The 20,814-nt window shown below is 41.6% G+C and overlaps 1 protein-coding gene across 2 annotated transcripts in view; it reads left to right on the top strand.

Moving 5' to 3' along the window:
* The window catches only part of FTO (FTO alpha-ketoglutarate dependent dioxygenase), a 426,125-nt gene that overhangs the window by 102,927 nt on the left and 302,384 nt on the right, over positions 1-20,814 (top strand). For both annotated transcript variants that reach the window (XM_040254042.1, XM_040254043.1), the window contains exon 2: positions 5,068-5,145. In XM_040254042.1, the coding sequence (XP_040109976.1) occupies positions 5,068-5,145 (78 nt within the window). The remainder of the gene's footprint in view (positions 1-5,067; positions 5,146-20,814) is intronic.

Here is a 20,814-nt window from a genome sequence, read left to right as displayed (position 1 = left end):
AACCCAGGGATCAAACCCACGTGTCCTGCACATCTGCATTGCAGGCGAATTCTTTACCACTGAGCCACCCGGGAAGCCCTTGTCCCCGAGAGAGAACCACTTAAATAGTTTGTCACAAATCCTTTATGTTTCTTTATGCAAATACAAGCAGATGGTTTGTCCCTTGCCTTTTACTTCCTGAGGTCTCCTGGAAAGCTGTTTATTTCACTAAAGGGAGCCTCCTCATTCTTGTTGACTGTTGTGTTGTATTCGTTGTGTGGATGTACCACCATTTATTTAACCATCCTCTATGGACATACACTGGCATTGTTTCTAATCTTTTTTTTTTTTTTAGTTAATTTACGCACCATAAAATTCAGCCTTTCAAAGCATACAGTTAAGTGGTTTTTAGTATGTTTCCAAGCTTCTGTTCTGCCAATTGTGATCTGGTGTACATACATTCTTCTGAACATGGTACCCATAAAAAAAAATCTTTAGAAGTAGGATTTGGGGGTCAAAGGGAATAGATTTGAATTTTGATAGGAATTGTCTGTTGCCGTGCATTGAGACTGTGCTATTTTGCATTCCTGAGTATGAGAAGGCTTGTTTCTCCATTGTTCTGCCTGCAGTGACTTTGCCTCTTCTTAAAGCAATGTTAATTTTTAAGAAATATGTGATGTTCATAAGCAGTTTAATAATCATTCCTGATTGAGTTCACCAAGGCAAATATGCCCCAAACTTCTTTTTAAGTTGATAAATGATGATTTATCAACTTACATTATTGTTATAAATCAATCATTTATAATTGATTTCATTAGTTAATCAGTAGAATTACAGGTTGTGGATGTTGATGTATAGAGCAGATTTCATCTATGTGGCCTTAAGTTGAATGGTTTCTCGACCCTGTTCTCTCCTGGCATAGAGATATAACAATGCTCACAGTGTTAAAATTCCCAGGGGAGGAAGACCACTTATATTCTGCTTGCTCTATGATAGGGATATTCTTGTAGAATTTTATCCTTTTGGACACATGCACCCCAGTGTTCATAGCAGCACTACTTATAGTAGCCAAGACATGAAAGCAACCTAAGTGTGCATCCACAGAGGAATGCGTAAAGATGTGGTACATATATACAGTGGAGTATCACTGAGCCATTAAATGAATGAAATAATGCCGTTTGCAGCAACATGGATAGACCTAGAAATTATAATACTAAGTGAAGTAAGTCAGAGAAAGACAGATATCACATGATATGACTTAGATATGGAATCTTAAAAAAATGACCTAAGTTAAATCATTTACAAACAGAATAGACTCACAGTCATAGGAAAGAAACTTATGGTTGCCAGAAGGGAAAGGGAGGGGGAGGAGCAGAATTTGAGATGAACAATATAGACTTCTATCGTTATAGAAAAAAGAATTTTATCCTCAATACAGCCTTCCAGGTTATAATGTTTTATGTCTGTCTGACACACTGGACCTCAACTGAGCTGATTGTTTTTATAATAATTCAACTGAAGTAGAATCAAGTATAAACAGTAATTATAAACAGAATCTCATCCTCCAGGGGTGTTTGTTCTTCTTTGGGCCAGGTCTCTTGCTGTTTAATCTGGTCAAGGTGGAATGTGTAATTCCTAATAGGAATCTGTATCGTTGTGTTCCTTCTTATATACAGATTAGTTTTTTGGGTTCTCCTGAAGAGATTTTAAGGTGGTATTTATAAGGTGGAGCCATCTCAGGGTTTGAGATATCATGTGCATTTCCACCATTCAAGGCTTTTTAGCATTTTTAAACATTAAAACTTTTTTTTTTTTTTTGGTGTTTAAATGTTCTGTCTGTGGAAAGGACTGGTAAAAGAGTCATAGGAAAATGCAGGCTTTCCTGAGCTTGAAGTGAAAATTGAGGTATAGGTTTTGATTAAGTTTGTGATGGAGTTCATAAAAGTACAAGTATAGGCATGGAAACGTCATTAGTTCTTTCTGTGTCTCAAATAACAGCTAGTGTAGAAAACAGATAAACCACTTGATCAGTGATTTATCTAAACCAATGTTTTTGTGTTAGTATGATAGGTCTTTCATAAAGGAAAACTCTTCATAGTTTAACTGGTTGTTGTTGTCATTTAGTCTCTAAGGCGTTTCTTGACTCTTTGGACGGCCCCATGGAGTGTAGCCTGCCAGGCTCCCCTGTCCGTGGGATTTCCCAGACAAGAATACTGGAGTGAGTTGCCATTTCCTTTGCCAGGGGATTGTCCCAGGCCAGGGGTCGAACCCTCGTCTCCTGTGTTAGCAGGCAGATTCTTTACCACTGAGCCATCAGGGAAGCTCCGTTTTAACTGGTAAGCCAGTCTTATTATCACAAATGAAAAGCTACTTTTAGATTAGCATTAGACAAAGCAGAAAGTTTCATTAGATAGCCGGGCTACAATTTTGCATAAGAGTAAATTTACTGTTTTGTCTCTCTTAGGTCCAGTGGTTGCTCTTTTCTGTTTCCTCTTTTTTCTCTCTCTCTATTCACTTTGGATAATTATACAAAAGATCTGGAAATAACTTGAGTTCTGCCCCAAAGGGTGTTTGCCCTGGACTACCCTGTGACTCAGAGCTTCCCTGGTGGCTCAGCAGTAAAGAATCTGCCTGCAATGCCGGAGCCACAGGAGATGTGGGTTCGATCCCTGGATCAGGAAGATCCCCTGGAGAAGGGCATGGCAATCCACTCCATTATTCTTGTCTGGAGAATCCCATGGACAGAGGAGCCTGGTGGGTACAGTCCATGGGGTTGCAAAGACTTGGACACAACTGAAGCAACTTAGCACACGTGCACTCGATGATGGGTTAGTGAGAGAAGGCTGTGCAGACATGGGGGAAGATGATTCTCAGGGCCCCTCTCTCTGGTTGAGCAGGTTGTCCACTGGGTAAAGACAGTGCCTGCTGGGGTGGGTTGAGGCTAAAGTCTAGTTTGTGTTCTCCAAGTCCTGCTTTAGGGCTTAGCGCTGCATTAACCCAGAGTAAGGTATACCATTTTCTAATGCTTATAATTGTGCCTCAATGGCTGATAACAGCCTGAATATGCATTGCATTGCAGTTTTATTTGAAAATCAGTTGTTTCTGCCTTTTCTGTTTTTTTTGTCCTTCAGAAAATTTCTGTAGCATCCAGATGATTTCTATGTGTCTGTGTGTCTCTATACACATTGTTGTTGTTCAGTCGCCCAGTCATGTCCAACTCTTTGTGACCTCATGGAGTGCAGCACACCAGGCTTCTCTGTTCCTCCCCATCTCCTGAAGTTTGCCCAAGTTCATGTTCGTTGCATCGGTGATGCCCTTCAGCCATCTCATCCTCTGATGCCCTCTTCTCCTTCTGTCCTCAATCTTTCCCAGCATCAGAGGCTTTTCCAATGAGTCAGCTATTCGCATCAGATATCAAAATACTGGAGTTTCAATTATCAGCATCAGTCCTTCAAACGAATATTCAGGGTTAATTTCCCTTGAGACTGACTGGTTTGATCTCTTTGTTCTCCAAAGAACTGACTCTCAGGAGTCTTCTCCAGCACCACAGTTTGAAAGCATCAGTAAACATCAGTTCAGTTCAGTTCAGTTGCTCAGTCGTATCTGACTCTTTGCGACCCCATGGACTGCAGCACGCCAGGCTTCCCTGTCCATCACCAACTTCCAGAGCTTACTCAAACTCATGTCCATCGAGTCGGTGATGCCATCCAACCATCTCATCCTCTGTCGTCCCTTTCTCCTCCTGCCTTCAATCTTTCCCAGCATCAGGGTCTTTTCCAAAGAGTCAGTTCTTCGCATCAGGTGGCCAAAGTATTGGAGCTTCACCTTCAGCATCAGTTCTTCCAATGAATATTCAGGACTGATTTCCTTTAGGATGGACTGGTTGGATCTCCTTGCAGTCCAAGGGACTCTCAAGAGTCTTCTCCAACACCACATACATATATATACATATACATATATATACACACATACATATATAATAAACATATATACATGCTATTTATGTGCTGCTGCTGCTAAGTCACGTCAGTTGTGTCCGACTCTGTGGGACCCCATAGACGGCAGCCCACCAGGCTCCCCCGTCCATAGGATTCTCCAGGCAAGAACACTGGAGTGGGTTGCCATTTCCTTCTCCAATGCAAGAAAGTGAAATATATGCTTGAGTATAAGGTCAGATATTCTTTGAAAAAAATCCCTCATAAGAAAGGTGTCATCTTAGGTGTATTTGATTCCTTATAAAGTACATTATAGTATGGGGTCCTCTCTTAGTTACTTTGTTTGAACTGCCTAGTACTGTTTGGGAAAGACACGGTATCTTGAAATAGCTTCATGAGTACCAGTGGGTGCTTGAAAAGATTTATCCAATTGGAAAAGAAAAGAGGCAAAGATGCTCAACATAGGTTTAGCAATTATTCTAGAGATAAAAGATTACTTTTAAAAAGTAATATGGAAGTGGATATGATCTCAAATAAATGTTTACAAGATGAACAAATAATTCATATACCTTGACCCTGGATCCTTGTGGCTTAGTTGGGTATTTTCAGTGAAAGTAAGGATTTACAAGCTGCTGTCTCAAGCAGTTTTTACAGATAGGAAGGTTTGTTCTGGAAAACTGTATTACATGACTCAAAAGATGACTCTAGTAATGAAGAAAAAGATCCTGGTATTTAAGAGTGAAGCAGATTGCTTCCTGAAATATGAGAGTGAATAAAATAATTATTTCTAAGTTAGTATTTTATATGATGTAATTTAAATGCATGTAATTAAGTTGATACATTTTATAACTGACTTTTGGCTAGCTTTTCCCTCTAAAGTTTACACATTTAAGTCGGCTAACTTTTGGAGGGTATTCTCTAATTAGAAAAATAAGGCATTGTCAGCCTGGATGGGAGCGGGTTTGAGGGGAGAATGGATACTTGTATATGTGTGACTGTGTCTCTTCGCTGTTCACCTGAAACTTTCACATTGTTTGTTAATTGGCTATACCCCCAATGCAAAATAAAAAGTTTTAAAAAAAGAAGACATTGTCCTATATTTTGGGTCTCTTTATTAATTTAGTCACCTATAATCATTATTATTTTTAAACAGAAACTGAGGCTTCTTGAAGAGCTTGAAGACACGTGGCTTCCCTACCTGACCCCCAAAGACGATGAATTCTATCAGCAGGTAAGGTCTTTTAATATTTGTCTATTTCCATTGATTTTTTCCCCTTGATCTGCCTTATTTTACCTATGAAGCAACTGTGGTCTAGAGAGATGAAATGAGAGGTTAAAGGTCTGCTTTGGTCACCCATTGATTCACCCCCAGAACATGTAAGTTCCTGCACAGTGTTTCTGCTGTGAACTTAGTGCTTTAGAATAGTGGACTGTCTTTTCTTCCCCAAACGTTCCATGTTTTTCCCTACTTCCTTCCTTCTGCTTCTGTTTCTTCTGTACAGAATCTTCTTTTGCCCCTTATCCTTTTGCCAGATGACCAATTCTTCAGGACTTCACTGAAACATCACCTCCTTTGTGAACATTTCTTTAACTTACCTTACCTCCAAATAGAATTGATTGCATTCGCCTCTGTGCTCCTTGTACCATATAGATACCTTGATTGTACCCCTCACATTGTATTGCAGTTATAGGATTCTGTGTCTCTCCACTGAATTAGTCTTTCAATTACAACTGGCAAAATCGCAAACAAACTCATTGTGGCAGAAAAGGGAATTTATTGACTGACAACTTAGATGTCAAGGATAAGCACATGGCCGAATCCAGTTTCTCGAAAGATGTCATCGGATCACTCCTTTTCCGTGTTTCTTGGCTTGGCTTTTCTCTGGTGACTTCATGCTAGATAGGCACTCCCCTGATGGTATAAGAGGACTCTGACAGCCCTGGGAGTGTGTGGTCTTAAGTCCATAGGATCTCAGAAGAAGGTGGTGATGTCTTATTTCCTGGTTCTGATTCCCCCAGGCGTGATCTTATTGGCCTGGCTAGAGGCGTCTTTCTCTCCCCGAATCAGTTCTTGTATTCAGGGTATTAAGATGCTTCTGTCTGCCTGGCCTAGTTCCCTCACCCACTTGTGGGGTAGGGTTGGAGTATGACCATTCTTACTCAGACTGCAGGGGTGGTAGGTCAGAGATGGGGGGTTTTTCCCAAAGGGAAATTAGAGCCCTGTTAACACCAAAGAAGGAGAGGAAGGCACGCTGGGAAATAAAAATAGCCCCTTTCCACCTCTTCTTTCCTATGAGGATGTTAGCTCTTGACGTGTAAGAAATGGGCCACAGCGTCTTGGTTTCTCCAGCATCCCGTGTAAGCTTGCCGCCACACTGTTGATCCTCAGTAACCATGGAGAGAAGAGAGAAATGAACGCGCTCTGCCCATCCAGAACCCCAGGTCTCCTGACTTCCAGGGTGTTCTCCCTTCCAGGACATCATGTGTCCTCTCCCTTGTCATCAGAACTTCACCGTCTGCCACCTGATCAGTCCTTTTTTGGATTGTTCTAGTTTTCCTCTTTGCCCCTTTTTCTTAATCCTCTAAGCTGAAGTGGACACGTTTTAAAAATTTTTTAATTTTTTGACCGGAACATAAATCGGAGCCTGTCAGCTTCCTGCTTCACATCCCTGGAGGTCCACTCCTGCATTTCCAGCCGTGTCTTCCCTACTCTTTTACCTTTTTACCCATGCTGAGTTTTGTCACTACCTCTCAGTGCTTTGGGGCTTCCCTGGTGGCTCAGTGGGTAAAGAATCCACCTGCAATGTAGGAGACACAGGAGACTCGGGTTCGATCCCTGGGTTAGGAAGATCCCCTGGAGAAGGAAATGGCAACCCACTCCAGTATGCTGGCCTGAAAAATCCCATGGACAAAGGAGCCTGGTGGGCTAGAGTCCATGGGATTGCAGAGTCGGACATGACTGAGCGACTAGGTACACACTCAGTGTGTTACATTTTGGGTCTTCTTGTTACATCCTCTCCATCTCCCTTACTTGGTGAACTTCCACATTACCTGTTAGTAACAGTTCAAGTGTCATTTCCTGTAGGACGCTTCTCTGATACCTTTGTAGCCTAGAAGGTTGTCTCTGCTCCCTCTTGTGTGCACTTGTAGTACTTCATGTGTACTTTAATTATCTGAGGTTATTGTAATGATTATATCTACTACTGTGGGCAGGAATCCCTTAGAATAAATGGAGTAGCCATCATAGTCAACAAAAGAGTCTGAAATGCAGTACTTGGATGCAATCTCAAAAACGACAGAATGATCTCTGTTCGTTTCCAAGGCAAACACAGAAGAACTGTACAAAAAAGATCTTCACGACCCAGATAATCACGATGCTGTGATCACTCATCTAGAGCCAGACATCCTGGAATGTGAAGTCAAGTGGGCCTTAGGAAGCATCACTACGAACAGAGATAGTAGAGGTGATGGAATTCCAGTTGAGCTATTTCAAATCCTGAAAGATGACGCTGTGAAAGTGCTGCACTTAATATGCCAGCAAATTTAGAAAACTCAGCAGTGGCCACAGGACTGGAAAAGGTCAGTTTTCATTCCAGTCCCAAAGAAAGGCAATGCCTAAGAATGCTCAAACTACCGCACAATTGCAGTCATCTCACATGCTAGTAAAGTAATGCTTAAAATTCTCCAAGCCAGGCTTCAGAAATACGTGAACTGTGAACTTCCAGATGTTCAAGCTGGTTTTAGAAAAGGCAGAGGAACCAGAGATCAGTATCCACCAATATCTGCTGGATCATGGAAAAAGCAAGAGAGTTCCAGAAAAACATCTATTTCTGCTTTATTGACTATGCCAAAGCCTTTGACTGTATGGATCACAATAAACTGTGGAAAATTCTGAAAGACATGGGAATACCAGACTACCTGACCTGCCTCTTGAGAAACCTGTATGCAGATCAGGAAGCAGCAGTTAGAACTGGACATGGAACAACAGACTGGTTCCAAATAGGAAAAGGAGTACATCAAGGCTGTATATTGTCACCCTGCTTGTTTAACTTATATGCAGAGTACATCATGAGAAACGCTGGGCTGGATGAAGCACAAGCTGGAATCAAGAATGCCGGGAGAAATATCAATAACCTCAGATATGCAGATGACACTACCCTTATGACAGAAGGTGAAGAAGAACTAAAGAGCCTCTTGATGAAAGTGAAAGAGGAGAGTGTAAAAGTTGGCTTAAAGCTCAACATTCAGAAAACAAAGATCATGGCATCTGGTCCCATCACTTCATGGGAAATGGATGAGGAAACAGTAGAAACAGTGTCAGACTTTATTTTTCTGGGCTCCCAGTTCACTGCAGATGGTGATTGCAGCTATGAAATTAAAAGACGCTTACTCCTTGGAAGGAAAGTTATGACCAACCTAGACAGCATATTGAAAATCAGAAACATTACTTTGCCAACAAAGGTCCGTCTAGTCAAGGCTATGGTTTTTCCAGTGGTCATATATGGATGTGAGAGTTGGACTATAAAGAAAGCTGAGCACCAAAGAATTGATGCTTTTGAACTGTGGTGCTGGAGAAGACTCTTGAGAGTCCCTTGGACTGCAAGGAGATCCAACCAGTCCATCCTAAAGGAGATCAGTCCTGAGTGTTCATTGGAAGGGCTGATGTTGAAACTGAAGCTCCAATACTTTGGGCACCTGATGCGAGAGCTGACTCATTGGAAACGACCCTGATGCTGGGAAAGATTGAGGGCAGGAGGAGAAGAGGCCAATGGAGGATGAGATGGCTGGATGGCATTACTGACTCGATGGACATGGGTTTGGGTGAACTCCGGGAGTTGGTGATGGACAGGGAGGCCTGGCATGCTGCATTTCATGGGGTCGCAAAGAGTCGAACACGACTGAGCAACTGAACTGAACTGAACTGAACTGAGTTGTAATGATTTTTTTTCATGCTCCTCTCTCTTATTCTCTGTACTATGATATAAATGAGGCCTGGCGCCTAGTAGGTATTTAATTAGTTTGCTTGAATGGATGAATGAATTACTGTAGGCATTAGTTCTTTATATTTATTTTTAGTAAATATTTATTTATTATTTGGCTGTGCCAGGTCCTGCTTGCAGCATGCAGGATCTTTAGTTGCAGCATGTGAGATCTAGTTCCCTAATCAGGGATCGAACCTGGGTCCCCTCCATTGGGAGCACAAAGCCACTGGACCACCAAGGAAGTCCCTAGTTCATTTAAAAAACAGCATGATGTTTAATAATATTTGGTGTGATTTGAATTCTGTTTGCTCCTCCCTAGGAAGGTGGTCTCTATAATAGTCTACAGGGTTTATATAGAAATATTATACCCCACACTGGTAGACTTTTCTCTTTTGAGCTTTTCTAGTTTTCCAAATTAGCTAAATGATCATGTATTCTTTGGTAATCAGGAAAAAAAAATAATTTGAAAAAGTACCCTTAAAACAGGTAAACACTCCAAATGTAATCAGTTCTTAAATCCTTGCTAATATTTTCATAGATAGGAACTTTTTGGTACACGATAACACGCATTGTTACAAAGCAGCCGCTGACCCACTTCAGCTTTTGTATGGCAGTTGTGCACAAAGAATTAAACACCAAGGTTAGCCCAGGTGTTCTCAGCCAGACATACACTGAACCAGGAAAGGAGACGCCAGGGCAAACAGAACAACTCTCAAGACTTGGCTTTTATCTTGCTAAGACCCACAACAAACCTGATACCAATATCTAATCACTTTAAGTGCACCTTGTAATAATGGAGTGTTTCAACCAAACCTTAGTCCAGTAAATCTCTTCTCTTAAAAGATGAAGGGAAAATACTTTTTAATGACATGAGTGAATAGAAAGTTCAGCCCTTTCACTGAGTCCCTACACAGGTCCTAGCCACAGGAATGCCAACCCAAGTCATCAAAACAAGACTTTCTGCAGTTTCCAGATTGGGTCTGTTTATTGACCCTTCCTGCCGGCGTGCCAAGGACTGTGCTTGTCACATTTCATCCACACAGCAGTCTCTTGCATTCAGCCCACAATTACAGATTCAGCAACCTCCCTTCTTCAGGCTTCGATTGCTTGAGACAGAGATACTGACTTCCTCTTTTACAAATCAGGACAGACTAAGCTCCATATCTGAGAGACAGCTGCAGTTCATCCCAGGTTTTCCTGACTCTGAAGACCCAGATTCTTTCTGCTATACTGTTTTCCTCCTGGTATACCTTGATCAAATTCACAGTGCCTTCAAAGAAGTTTTTTTTTTTGTTTCTTCTGATTAAGACTATAGATAAAACCAATGAAAGAGCAACAGTAACAAACGCCAAGCAGAAGAGCCAGAGGACCTCTTTTGGTTTACTGCAGAGCACCAGGAAGTGAATTACATTGAAAATAACCTCTGGATTCCAGATGCAGGAAGTCTGTCCCTCTTATCCAGAGACACGCCACCCTCCTTAGCATTCCCTGTTATTTTCATTCATTCTGTGTTTTCTTTGTGTGGGTTTCTCTGGTGGCTCAGTGGTAAAGAATCTGCCTGCAATGCAGGAGGCAGCGGCTTGATCCCTGGGTTGGAAGATCCCCTGAAGGAGGGCATGGCAACCCACTCCAGTATTCTTGCCTGGAGAATCCCATGGACAGAGGAGCCCTTTTGGCAGGCTACAGTCCATAGGGTCTCAAAGAGTCAGACACGATTGAAGCGGCTTAACACTTCATTGCTTCTGGACAGAGTTAACAGCAAAGCCTCTAAGATACGTTTGAGGACATGCAGCTGAGGCTGAAACATCTGGTGGGGAGTGAGAGAGTTGGAGGGCGTAGAGGGAAATGAGATCGGAGCATGGTGGCCCGACTCTGCAGGAACTTGCTGTCCACAGTGGAAACACTGGCCATGACTCTGAGTGAGATGAGAAGACGTGACGGGGTTTGGAGCACAAGAATGATAGGATGTGACTTAGGTTTTACAGGGATCCTGCCTTGCATTCCCTTCTCTAGTGACATTACCCCTGGTCCTGTTGTTCAGATCAGGCCTTTGCAGCCCTCAGCTTCTCTTCATGGCTTCCAGACCTTGTTTACTGCGTGGGCCCCGGCAGTTCTAATTTTTCAGAATCTCAAATTTTTTCTTTTTGAGAGTTAACAGAATACATTAATGGTAAAAAAAGAGTTCTGTTTTGGAATAGGTTGCGTACCTGCTAAGTCGCTTCAGTTGTGTCTGACTGCGAACCCGTGGACTGTAGCCCACCAGGCTCCTCTGTCCATGGGATTTCCCAGGCAAGAATACTGGAGTGGGTTGCCCTTTCTTCCTCCAGGGGATCTTTCTGACCCAGGGATCAAACTCTCATCTCCTGCATTGTTAGGTGGATTCTGGACTCCTAGTGCCACCTGGGATGCCCTGGGAGTAGGTTAAATTGATTTTATAAACAGAAAAACCTCAATAAAGAACACAGTAAGTTAGCATTTGTCTCCCAGATGTTTTCTTCTCTTCCAGTCTCAGCAACACTGTGTGAATTCAGGTCCTCATTTGCCATCTTCCACCTGCACAGTTTTAAGAGTTTCCTAGTTGGTACGTTCCTTTGCTTGCCCCACCTCACACAGTTCCCTCGGAATTGTGTTCCGATACGTATGGCTGGCAGATTCTTTACCACTGCACCACCAGGGAAGCCCTAAAGAAGTTGAATTTTTAAGTATATTTTGAATCTGTTTTGTGTACCTTATTGTGTGTGTGTTAAGTCGCTCAGTCGTGTCTGACTCTTTGCGACTCCATGGACTGTACCACTGGGTCTCCTACATTGCAGGCATATTCTTTACCAACTCAGCCACCAGGGAAGCCCCCAGACTTGTCATTCCTTGCTTTGTAAATTCGGTTGGGTCTCTCTTGCCTCTGAGGTCAAGTCCAAACTCCTCTGCGTATGCTACAAAGCCATTGATGGTGTGATCACAAATTACCTCTGCTGCTCTAGTCTCCACTGCTTTGCCTGACATTGTGTCCAGCCTCTAACTCCAGTCAGACTTCCTCACTAGCTCTTGGCTCTACTGTGCCCTGTCATCCTTTCATGCTCTTGTGTCTCTTGTCCCCTGGGACTAGAGTACCCTCAGCCCCTTTTCTGTCTGGTGAGCATCTACTCATCCTTAAAGTTTACCTTACTTAAGTACAGTCTCTGTTGATACCAGGAAGTCCCACTTGTGTTATATTCAGAGTATATTCAATATCAGAACGCTTCTCACTTCCTCTGCCACGTGCGTCGTGGCAAAAGCTGCCTCCGTTTCTCTCTCTTGAGTGGTTGCAGTGGTTTCCTAATTTCTTTTGCCTCCATGTCCAGTTTATTTTAACACAGCATCAGTAGTAGCTTTCTTCTTAAAGCATAAATCAACTCATGCTTCCTCGGTGGTCCAGTGGTTTGCCTTCCAGTTCAGGGGGTGCGGGTTTGAACCCTGGTCAGGGAAGTGGGTTTCCACATGCCTTGGGACCAGAAAACCAAAAGATAAAACAGAAGCAATGTTGTAGCAAACTCAGTAAAGACTTAGAAATAGTCCACATCAAAAATAAATAAATAAATGGATCGGCTCATTAGATTTTCTTGCTCATAGCCCTTCATGGCGTCCCATCTTTTCAGAGTAAAAGCCTAAGTCCTGGTGGTTACTTACAGAGCAGGGCACAACCTGTCTCTGACTTCTTTCCCCTCATTTCCTGCTTGTCCTGGCGCCTCCCCTCCTGCTCTGGCATTCTAGCTCTTCCTAGGATAAACCAAGCACACTCTTGCCCCAAGGCCTTTGCACTTAATGTTCCCTCAGCCTGGAACTCTCTTTGCCCCCAGGTGACTGCAGGGCTTGTGTGCTCATTTCTTGCCTTCCTTGGCTCAGATGTCACCTCATCAGAGGCCTCCTCTGCCCATCCTGTGTAAAATTCAGCCCTGACACTCCTATCCTACTTACTTAGGTTTGTTTTTCTCCATAGCACGTATCACATTCTAAAATGCATTAATACACCATAATACAGCAATACACAAGCTAAACTATAAAATAAATATGTTTTACTAAATAAACAAGTAATTAATGAATAAATAAAACACTCTATATATACATATACGTAATGAACTATATGGTGCTTCTCTGGTGGCTTAGTGGTAAAGAATCTGCCTGAAATGCAGGAGACATGGGTTCAATCTGTGGGTCAGAGAGATCCCCTGGAGAAGGAAAGGGCACCCCACTCCAGTATTCTTGCCTAGGAAATCCCATGGACAGAGGAGCCTGGCAGGCTACAGTCCATGGGGTTGCAAAGGATCAGACACAACTTAGCAGCTAGATAACAACAATGAAGTGTATATAGTTTATATTCATAGTGTATAAATATATACCAAATATAGTATGTGTGTGTGTGTATATATATACACACACATATATGGGCTTCCCTGGTTGCTCAGATGGTAAAGAATCCATCTTCCATGTGGGTGGCAGTTCCGTCCCTGGATTGGGAAGACCCCCTGGAGGAGGGCATGGTAACCCACTCCAGTATCCTTGCCTAGAGAATCCCATGGACAGAGGAGCCTGGTGGGCTACAGTCCAGGAGGTCACAGGAGTCAGACACGACTGAGCATATGCACACAACAAAAAACAATTTTGTTTGTGGGAGGAGTTTCCGAACTCCATCCCTAATCATTTATTCCCTGCTCCAATAGTAGTATATTCATACTTCTGTTGTGAAGTCTGAGATCTCTAACTCTTGGTTCCTATTTCTGTTTCTACTGTTAAACTATGAGATGCTATAAAATGGGACCTAACTCGTTTTAATCATTATATTTATGGCACTTTATACAGTGTTTGGTACAAATAAATATGCAGTAAATTTTAAATAAATTCAAAATGAACTGCTGAATGAGTGAGTGAGCCGACATGTTGTCTCAGTGTGTAGCGCACTTTGCAGCGTGTTACAAGACTCCTTGTGGGAGCTGCTGCAAGGCCCAGGCAGTGCCTTGGGAAGACCGCCCGCCCCCTTTGGGAGACAGCTCAGCATCTTGCAGCCGGGGGGCTGGACCAAATAAGTGTCTAGCCCATTTGTCCTGGGATGGCTGCCAAGTCATAAGTAATTTACAATGAAAGTCATGTAGAAAATATTGTGATTGATACAGCGTGAATTTCTATAGAGTGCAAAATAAAGTGTTAACTGGCAAAATTTATTAACAGCCAGATTAGAAATATACTCCCATGAAATCAGAGTGTCCTGGCACTTAAATGAAGTCCATTTCCCAGGTCACTTGAAGATTTTAAATTTTATTTCACTCTAGGAAAGGCTGAGTTCCGTTGGTCTTCATTTAGGAGAGGCTCCTGTGAACTGGTACCTTATTCAATACCATGTCTTGACTTCACCATATGATGAAATTCTTTCACAACCATCCCTTGATATGAGAAGAAGAAGGAGAATTTTTATATAATGGTTTAAAATAGGTAGAAAATGAAGCTTATGCTCCAGAGAAGCTAACATTCCATATCTTTAAGCCATTGATAGAGGTCTGGCATGTTGGCAACTTATATCTGAAATACCTTTCCAGTTTACAAAACAGAAATAGACTGACAGACGTAGAAAACAAACTTATGGTTGCCATAAGGGGAGGGATAAATTAGGAATTTGGGATTAATAGATACACACTACTGTAATAAAATAGATAAATAGCAAGGACACAGTGCATAGCTCAGAACTATCTTATGATAGCCTATATTGGAAAACAATCTGAAAAAGAACGCATATAACATATATATATATATATATATATATATATATAACTGAATCACTTTGCTGCATACCTGAAACTAACACAATATTGTAAATCAACTATACTTCTATTAAAAAAATACCTTTCCAAATACTTACTAAACTCTTAATATATAATCATCATTTATGTCATAGAATCTTTTATAGATCTTAAGGAATGTATTATATGACCAGATAACTGCTAATATTATACATAACTGTACCCTCCCTGGAAAAACTTTAATGGGATTAAATAACAACCAAAAATTCTAACGTATTTGGAAATCTGTCAACAGGTGTTCCAAATTACTGTGTGATATCTGATGTTCTACTGGTACCCATCCAGAATGGAAAGTGGACTTATTTGTTTGATGGAGTGAATTAATATTAAATTATTTAATGTTCATTTCTTTTCCCAAATTTATCTAATGTTCATTTCTTGAATTACAATATTTAATGTTCATTTCTTTACCCATTGTTGTCTTTAAAGAAAAATTTAACAAGTACTTTATGGCACTTTTATGTGTCAAGCACTCATCTAATTACATCATAAATAATAAGAGAGGACATTTAAATTGAGGTTTGGAGAAGTTTTCTCCTGCATTTTTGGAGAATTATGACAAAATTAGTTAGTTATTTGTATTCCTTGTGGTAAAATCAAAATTTCCTAGAGCATTGAGCAACATGCCAAGTCAGATTTAGACAGTACCAAAAGATATCTTGCGGAGAAGGCAATGGCACCCCACTCCAGTACTCTTGCCTGGAGAATCCCAGGGATGGGGGAGCCTGGTGGGCTGCTATCTGTGGGGTTGCACAGAGTCGGACACGACTGAAGTGACTTAGCAGCAGCAGCAGCAGCAGCAGATATCTTGAAATATTTTGAAATTTTAGAGTAATCAAAAAGAACCTCCTGGCACATACAAGAGGTGTCGTATTATTTGAAATTAAGAATTAGCTATTTGAAATTAAGAATTTTCAAATGTAACATCTTTTCTGATTTAAGAAGTATCCTGCATTTATTTTTGAAAATTTGAAAATTATACAGATGTCTAAAGAAAAAAATTAAACTTACATCCAAGTGCATTACCCAGAGATAACTATCAGAAAATTTTGGCTCTGTTTTTTTTTGAAATCTTCTTTTCTGTATTTTCACATATACTATTTTTCTTTGTATGAAACTATGACCGTATTGTCTAAATATCTTGTTACTAATTTCTCATACAGCATTAGTTCATAAAACATATTTTAAAAAATCCTTTTAAAATGTATTACTTACAAAGGAGCCTGGTGGGCTACAGTCCATGGGGTTGCAAAGAGTTGGATACAGCTTAGCAACTGAACAACAACAGCAGCAATTCTGGAATAGGCTGGAAAGAGAAGCAGAGTTGTATTCAGATAAGATTGTAAATTTGATAATAGGCAAATGAATGAGTTTCAGGGGGGTTTGTAGGGATGAAGGAGGGGCAGTTCAATGAAAATCTGAAATGAATCACTAGTTCAGAATGTGTGCTGATCCCTAGAGCTGATTGCCAAACAGTTCTCCACCCCATCACCCAACTCTGCAGAATTACACTTCTGGGTCCTCTCATCCTGGATGAAACATGTGACTGTTTCTGTCCAGTGATAGAAGGCGGCTGTCACTTCTAGCCTGGAGTGTTTCACTGGCAGTGCCAGACCCTGCCAAACCCTCTTTTTCCTTTCGGCATAACCACCTGGTGGCTGCTTGGATCTCTGAGTTACTGCTTTACTGGACAGTAATTCTCTGCCAGCCCACAAACAATATGTAAAATGATCAATATCACTGGGTGAAGCCACAAAGATTTGAGGGTTTTCTGTCACTACAGCATTATCTACTCTATTCTGCCTGATCAGGAAGGCAAGACATAGTAGAAGGGATGCAGTAGGTTTGAGGAAGTACAAAGAAGGGAGATGAATTACTCAAGTCTAAATGTGGGGCAATGACTAGGAAAGCGTAGTAGGACTACCCTGCTTCTCAGAGTGCCTGTGTTAGATGCTGATTGCAGAGTGACAAGCAGCAGGTTAGGTGGCATTGCTGTGCACTGCCACAGAGACTGCCAGGATCCATTTAGGAGTTCTGGCTTCTATACCTCGTTTATCCCAGTAGAACAACAGACACAGAGACATACTTTCTGTTTACACAGCCCATGAGGAGTGCAGCATAATCCAATAAACAAGAGACAGAACATTCTGGAGCCATGAGCAGTAACCCTAATTTTATTGCTAAACGGGCTACTCTCTGAGCAAGGTCCCTGAGGCCTCAGTATACTGGAAGCACAGTTAGCTAGCAGCAGTGATTAAAAGCAAGTTTCTCCGTACTTTCTTAACAATTCCAGGGTTCTTTAAATAATCCTTAGTATAAAACATTAAAGGAGAGGAAGATCGTTCCCAGGAACTTGGTTTTGAAACACACTCCCACTGGGACTGAGAGAGGAGGAAGCCTGGAAATAATACTCAACATGCATACATACACTCTCGCTGCTATTGTTCAGTGCAGACTGGGCCTAGAGACTAATGAAGTTATATTTAACACAGGGGAATTATAACTCTAAAGACCTGGGAAATTCACATAACCACATGAGGATCACATATAAATACCTTAACATTAAAAACAACACTAAAAATATAACAGCAATAATGACATGGGAAAGTATTAAAAAGTTTTTTTTTTTTCACTGGTAACTCTTGTTCCTCTTGCCGTGGATCACACATGCCTCTTTTTCTTTGGCTTCAGGAGCCCAGGACTTCAGTCCTTCCCCTTCAAGGCATTCTCTTGCCCCCAACTCTGTACCTGGCAGATCCTTCTCATCCTCCAGGTCTCTTACTCAAATAAACCCTCCCTGAATTTCCATCCTCCATTAGATATGGCCTTGCTCAAGACACTCAGCAACTTGGCTCCTGTAGTCAGTCACCCTGTCTTCTGTACCATCCTCTTCTTCCCCTATCGTTCCCGTGAGTACACTGACAGACCCTAGCGTACCCTTTTCTCTTCCATTGTCAAAAGTCCTCCCATGGTCTAGCATCCTCCTGCATCAAGTCCGTTTTTCTCTTCCCTATTGTAGCAAAACCATGGCAATAGACAGATGCCATCTCTGCCACCTCCTCTTTGATCCCCAGCTGACTCCCATCAGGCTCTGGTCCCCCTCACTCTGTTGAAATGACCCCGGTCATTGTCATCAGTGATTTTCATGCTAGTGGATAATTTTTTTTCACGCTCAGTCTAATGGATAATTTTTTCCCCATGTCGCTTGGCCTCTTAGGGGAAGCTGACATAGTTGGTGCGTCCATCTTTCTTGAAATATTCCTCTCTTCTTGGCTTTTGCATTCATACACTCTCCTGGTTTTCCACCTCAAAGTTCTTTGCCGAGCCTTTGCCTGTGACTCAGGAACTGGCTTCGGGTTTCCTTCTGGGTTTGTGCTGTTCCCCTAGGAGACCTCAGTCATTCCCAGGTCTTTAAAATTTTCCCAGGTTTGTGCTGACGGCTCCCACCTTGAGTTTCCTGGCCACACTGTCTCCTCTGAGATCCTGATGTATGTCTGCCGTTGCCTCCTTGTTTCCACCTGAAGATTTTGTTGCCATCTTCTTGGCTATAGCTTCAGCATAAAGCTCCTCATTCCTTCCTGTCCTTCTACCTGTTTTGCTTTACTTCAGTCTTTCTTATTTAAAAAGAAATAGTAAATTGGGACTTCCCTGGTGGTCCAGTGGCTAAGACTCCTCGCTCCCAATGCAGGGAGCCCAGGTTCAGCCCCTGGTCAGGGAACTAGATCCCACATGCCACAACTAAGAATTCACAACTAAAGATCTCGACCTGATGCAGCCATATAAATACTTGAAAAAGCAAACAAACAAAAACCCCAGAAAATTGTTTGTTCAGTTAAGTCCAGAGTCTGGAAAAGTCATCTGCCACTTCTTTCCCTTCTTCATTCCTCACAGCTAACTCATAGTGTTTCCATTTGATCTGCCTACAAAACACATATTTTACCTGTTCGTTTATCTCTGTCTCTAATCCAGACCCATTATCATTTTTTTCCTGGATGGTTGTAATAGTAACAGAGTTTTCCACTTTGACATTTGCCTCTTTCCAATCCATGCCCACTATTTTAATTAAGAATGATTTTTATGAAATGTAAATCAACCATATAACACAGGGAGCTCTGCCTGGTGTGCTCTGGTGACCTAGATTGATGGGATGAGGGCCTGGTGGGAGGGAGATCCAAGAGGGAGAGGATATATGTATATATATAGCTGGTTCACTTTGTTATACAGCAGAAATGAACACAGCAGTGTAAAGCAACTTTACCCCAAATTAAAAAAATACAAACACAACATAAATCAAATTGTTCTTTGCCCTTTGACGTCCTCCAATGCACTTAAGAGTGATGTCTAGAGTCCTTACTTTGCCCTCCCAGGCTCTGTGTGATCCAGCTGTGCCTTCCTCTTCATCTTTAGTGCAAGTCACTCTGCCTTTGGCTCTTGCTTTGGTAAAACAGGTCTTATTTTTGTCTCTAGAATAGGCTGGTCTCCATCCTCAGTGCCTTTGTAGGTTTCGGTCCCTCTTCACGGAAGGTCTTTCTCTAGTTCATCTCATGGCCGGTACCTTCTTTTCCTAAAGAGCTCAGTCTATAGGCCAGCTCCAAGAGTGTCTTTCCTTCTCCAGTGACAGATTTTCCACTGGTTTGTTTCTGTCCGGGTACTTAAGACAACTTGGAATAGTTCTTCATTTGTATGATTTGGTATAATAAAAAGCTCTGTGAGGCCAGGAACCTTATTTCTGTGTAGTGTGTGGTATATACTCTACAGACATACACTGAATGAAAAAAATGTATGGAGAAATAAATGGTCTTGCCCTGTTGATCATATAAATGATTACTGAATGAAGATGTAGAAGAAAACTGTCAAAAATGGTAGGCAGTACAATACTGAAAATGTACTAGTCAGATGACATTTTCTGGGGGTAATGTGAGATCCTGGGCTTTGGTTTTAAAAAACCTCAGTTTCACTGTGTAGAATCAGGGAGCTGATTGGCTGAAAAGTGAATGAAGTCCTAAAACTGCATCAAAAAATCCCTGTGTTTCCATATTATGGGAGGACGTTATCTTATAGTGCTCTCCTCTGGTGATACCAGTGGAATTATTACATCTGTCTAAATTGCAATGGGATGTCTCATCCATTCATTCAGCCAGTGTTTACTGAGTACATCCTGGGCACTCGTATTATAGTTGGAAACAAAACTATCATGGCTTTTGTGTTCATGGGACTCAATGTCTGACTCAAAGAAAAGTTATTTCTCTTTCAGTGAAAGCATTGAAGCAGAAGCCAGTTTTTCATTTATTGAGAGGCTGTGCAATCTTGTGGTTAAGAGCTCATGCTTCTGGAGCTCGACTCTGAAGCCTGCAGGTTTTAAATTCCAGCTTTCCTATTATCAGCCCTTGTGACTTTGGGCAAGTTTTTATTTATTTTATTTATTATTTTTTAATTTTGCTGTGCCACGTGGCATGTGGGATCTTAGTTCCCTGAGCAGGAATTGAACCCACGACCCCTGCATTGGAAGTGTGGAGTCTTAACCACTGGACCACCAGAGAAGTCCCCAAGTTTTTGGAATGTCTGTCTACCTCAGTATTCTCATCTATGACCTGGAGATAATATTAAGAATAGTACCTCCACATAAAGTTGTAAGAAGTAAATGAGTTGGTACGTATAAATCATTTTGAATAGTACACAACACTTGGTAAGCCCTTAAAAGAATAGGTGTTAATAGCAATTAATCAGATTGTGTTTTTTTGGAGGGCCAAAGGCTGGAAGACAGGTTGAGGGTGGGGAGAAACGGTCATAGAGGGAACTTGGAAGACCAAAGACCAAATCGTTATTATCATTTTATTTATGTTGTTGCTCTTGAGTGACTCAGTCCTGTCTGACTCTTTGCAACCCCATGGACTGCAGCACACCAGGCTTCCCTGTCCTTCACTGTCTCCTGGAGTTTTCTCAAACTCATAAAATTTTGTTTATAATTGTCTGTAATTGAGCTTGGATCTAAAACTCTTTGGTGGAGAGTTGATGACTTTGTTTTATTTAGTTTTCTATTTTAGACTAGAGAGATACGTGTTCAGAAATACCCCTAACAGTCTTTTTTATTCT

Source organism: Oryx dammah, unplaced genomic scaffold (genome assembly GCF_014754425.2).
Source record: "Oryx dammah isolate SB20612 unplaced genomic scaffold, SCBI_Odam_1.1 HiC_scaffold_13, whole genome shotgun sequence".
NCBI classification, from domain to species: domain Eukaryota; kingdom Metazoa; phylum Chordata; class Mammalia; order Artiodactyla; family Bovidae; genus Oryx; species Oryx dammah.
The sequence above is the reverse complement of the archived record's forward strand: the minus strand, read 5'-3'. Positions and strand labels throughout refer to the sequence as shown.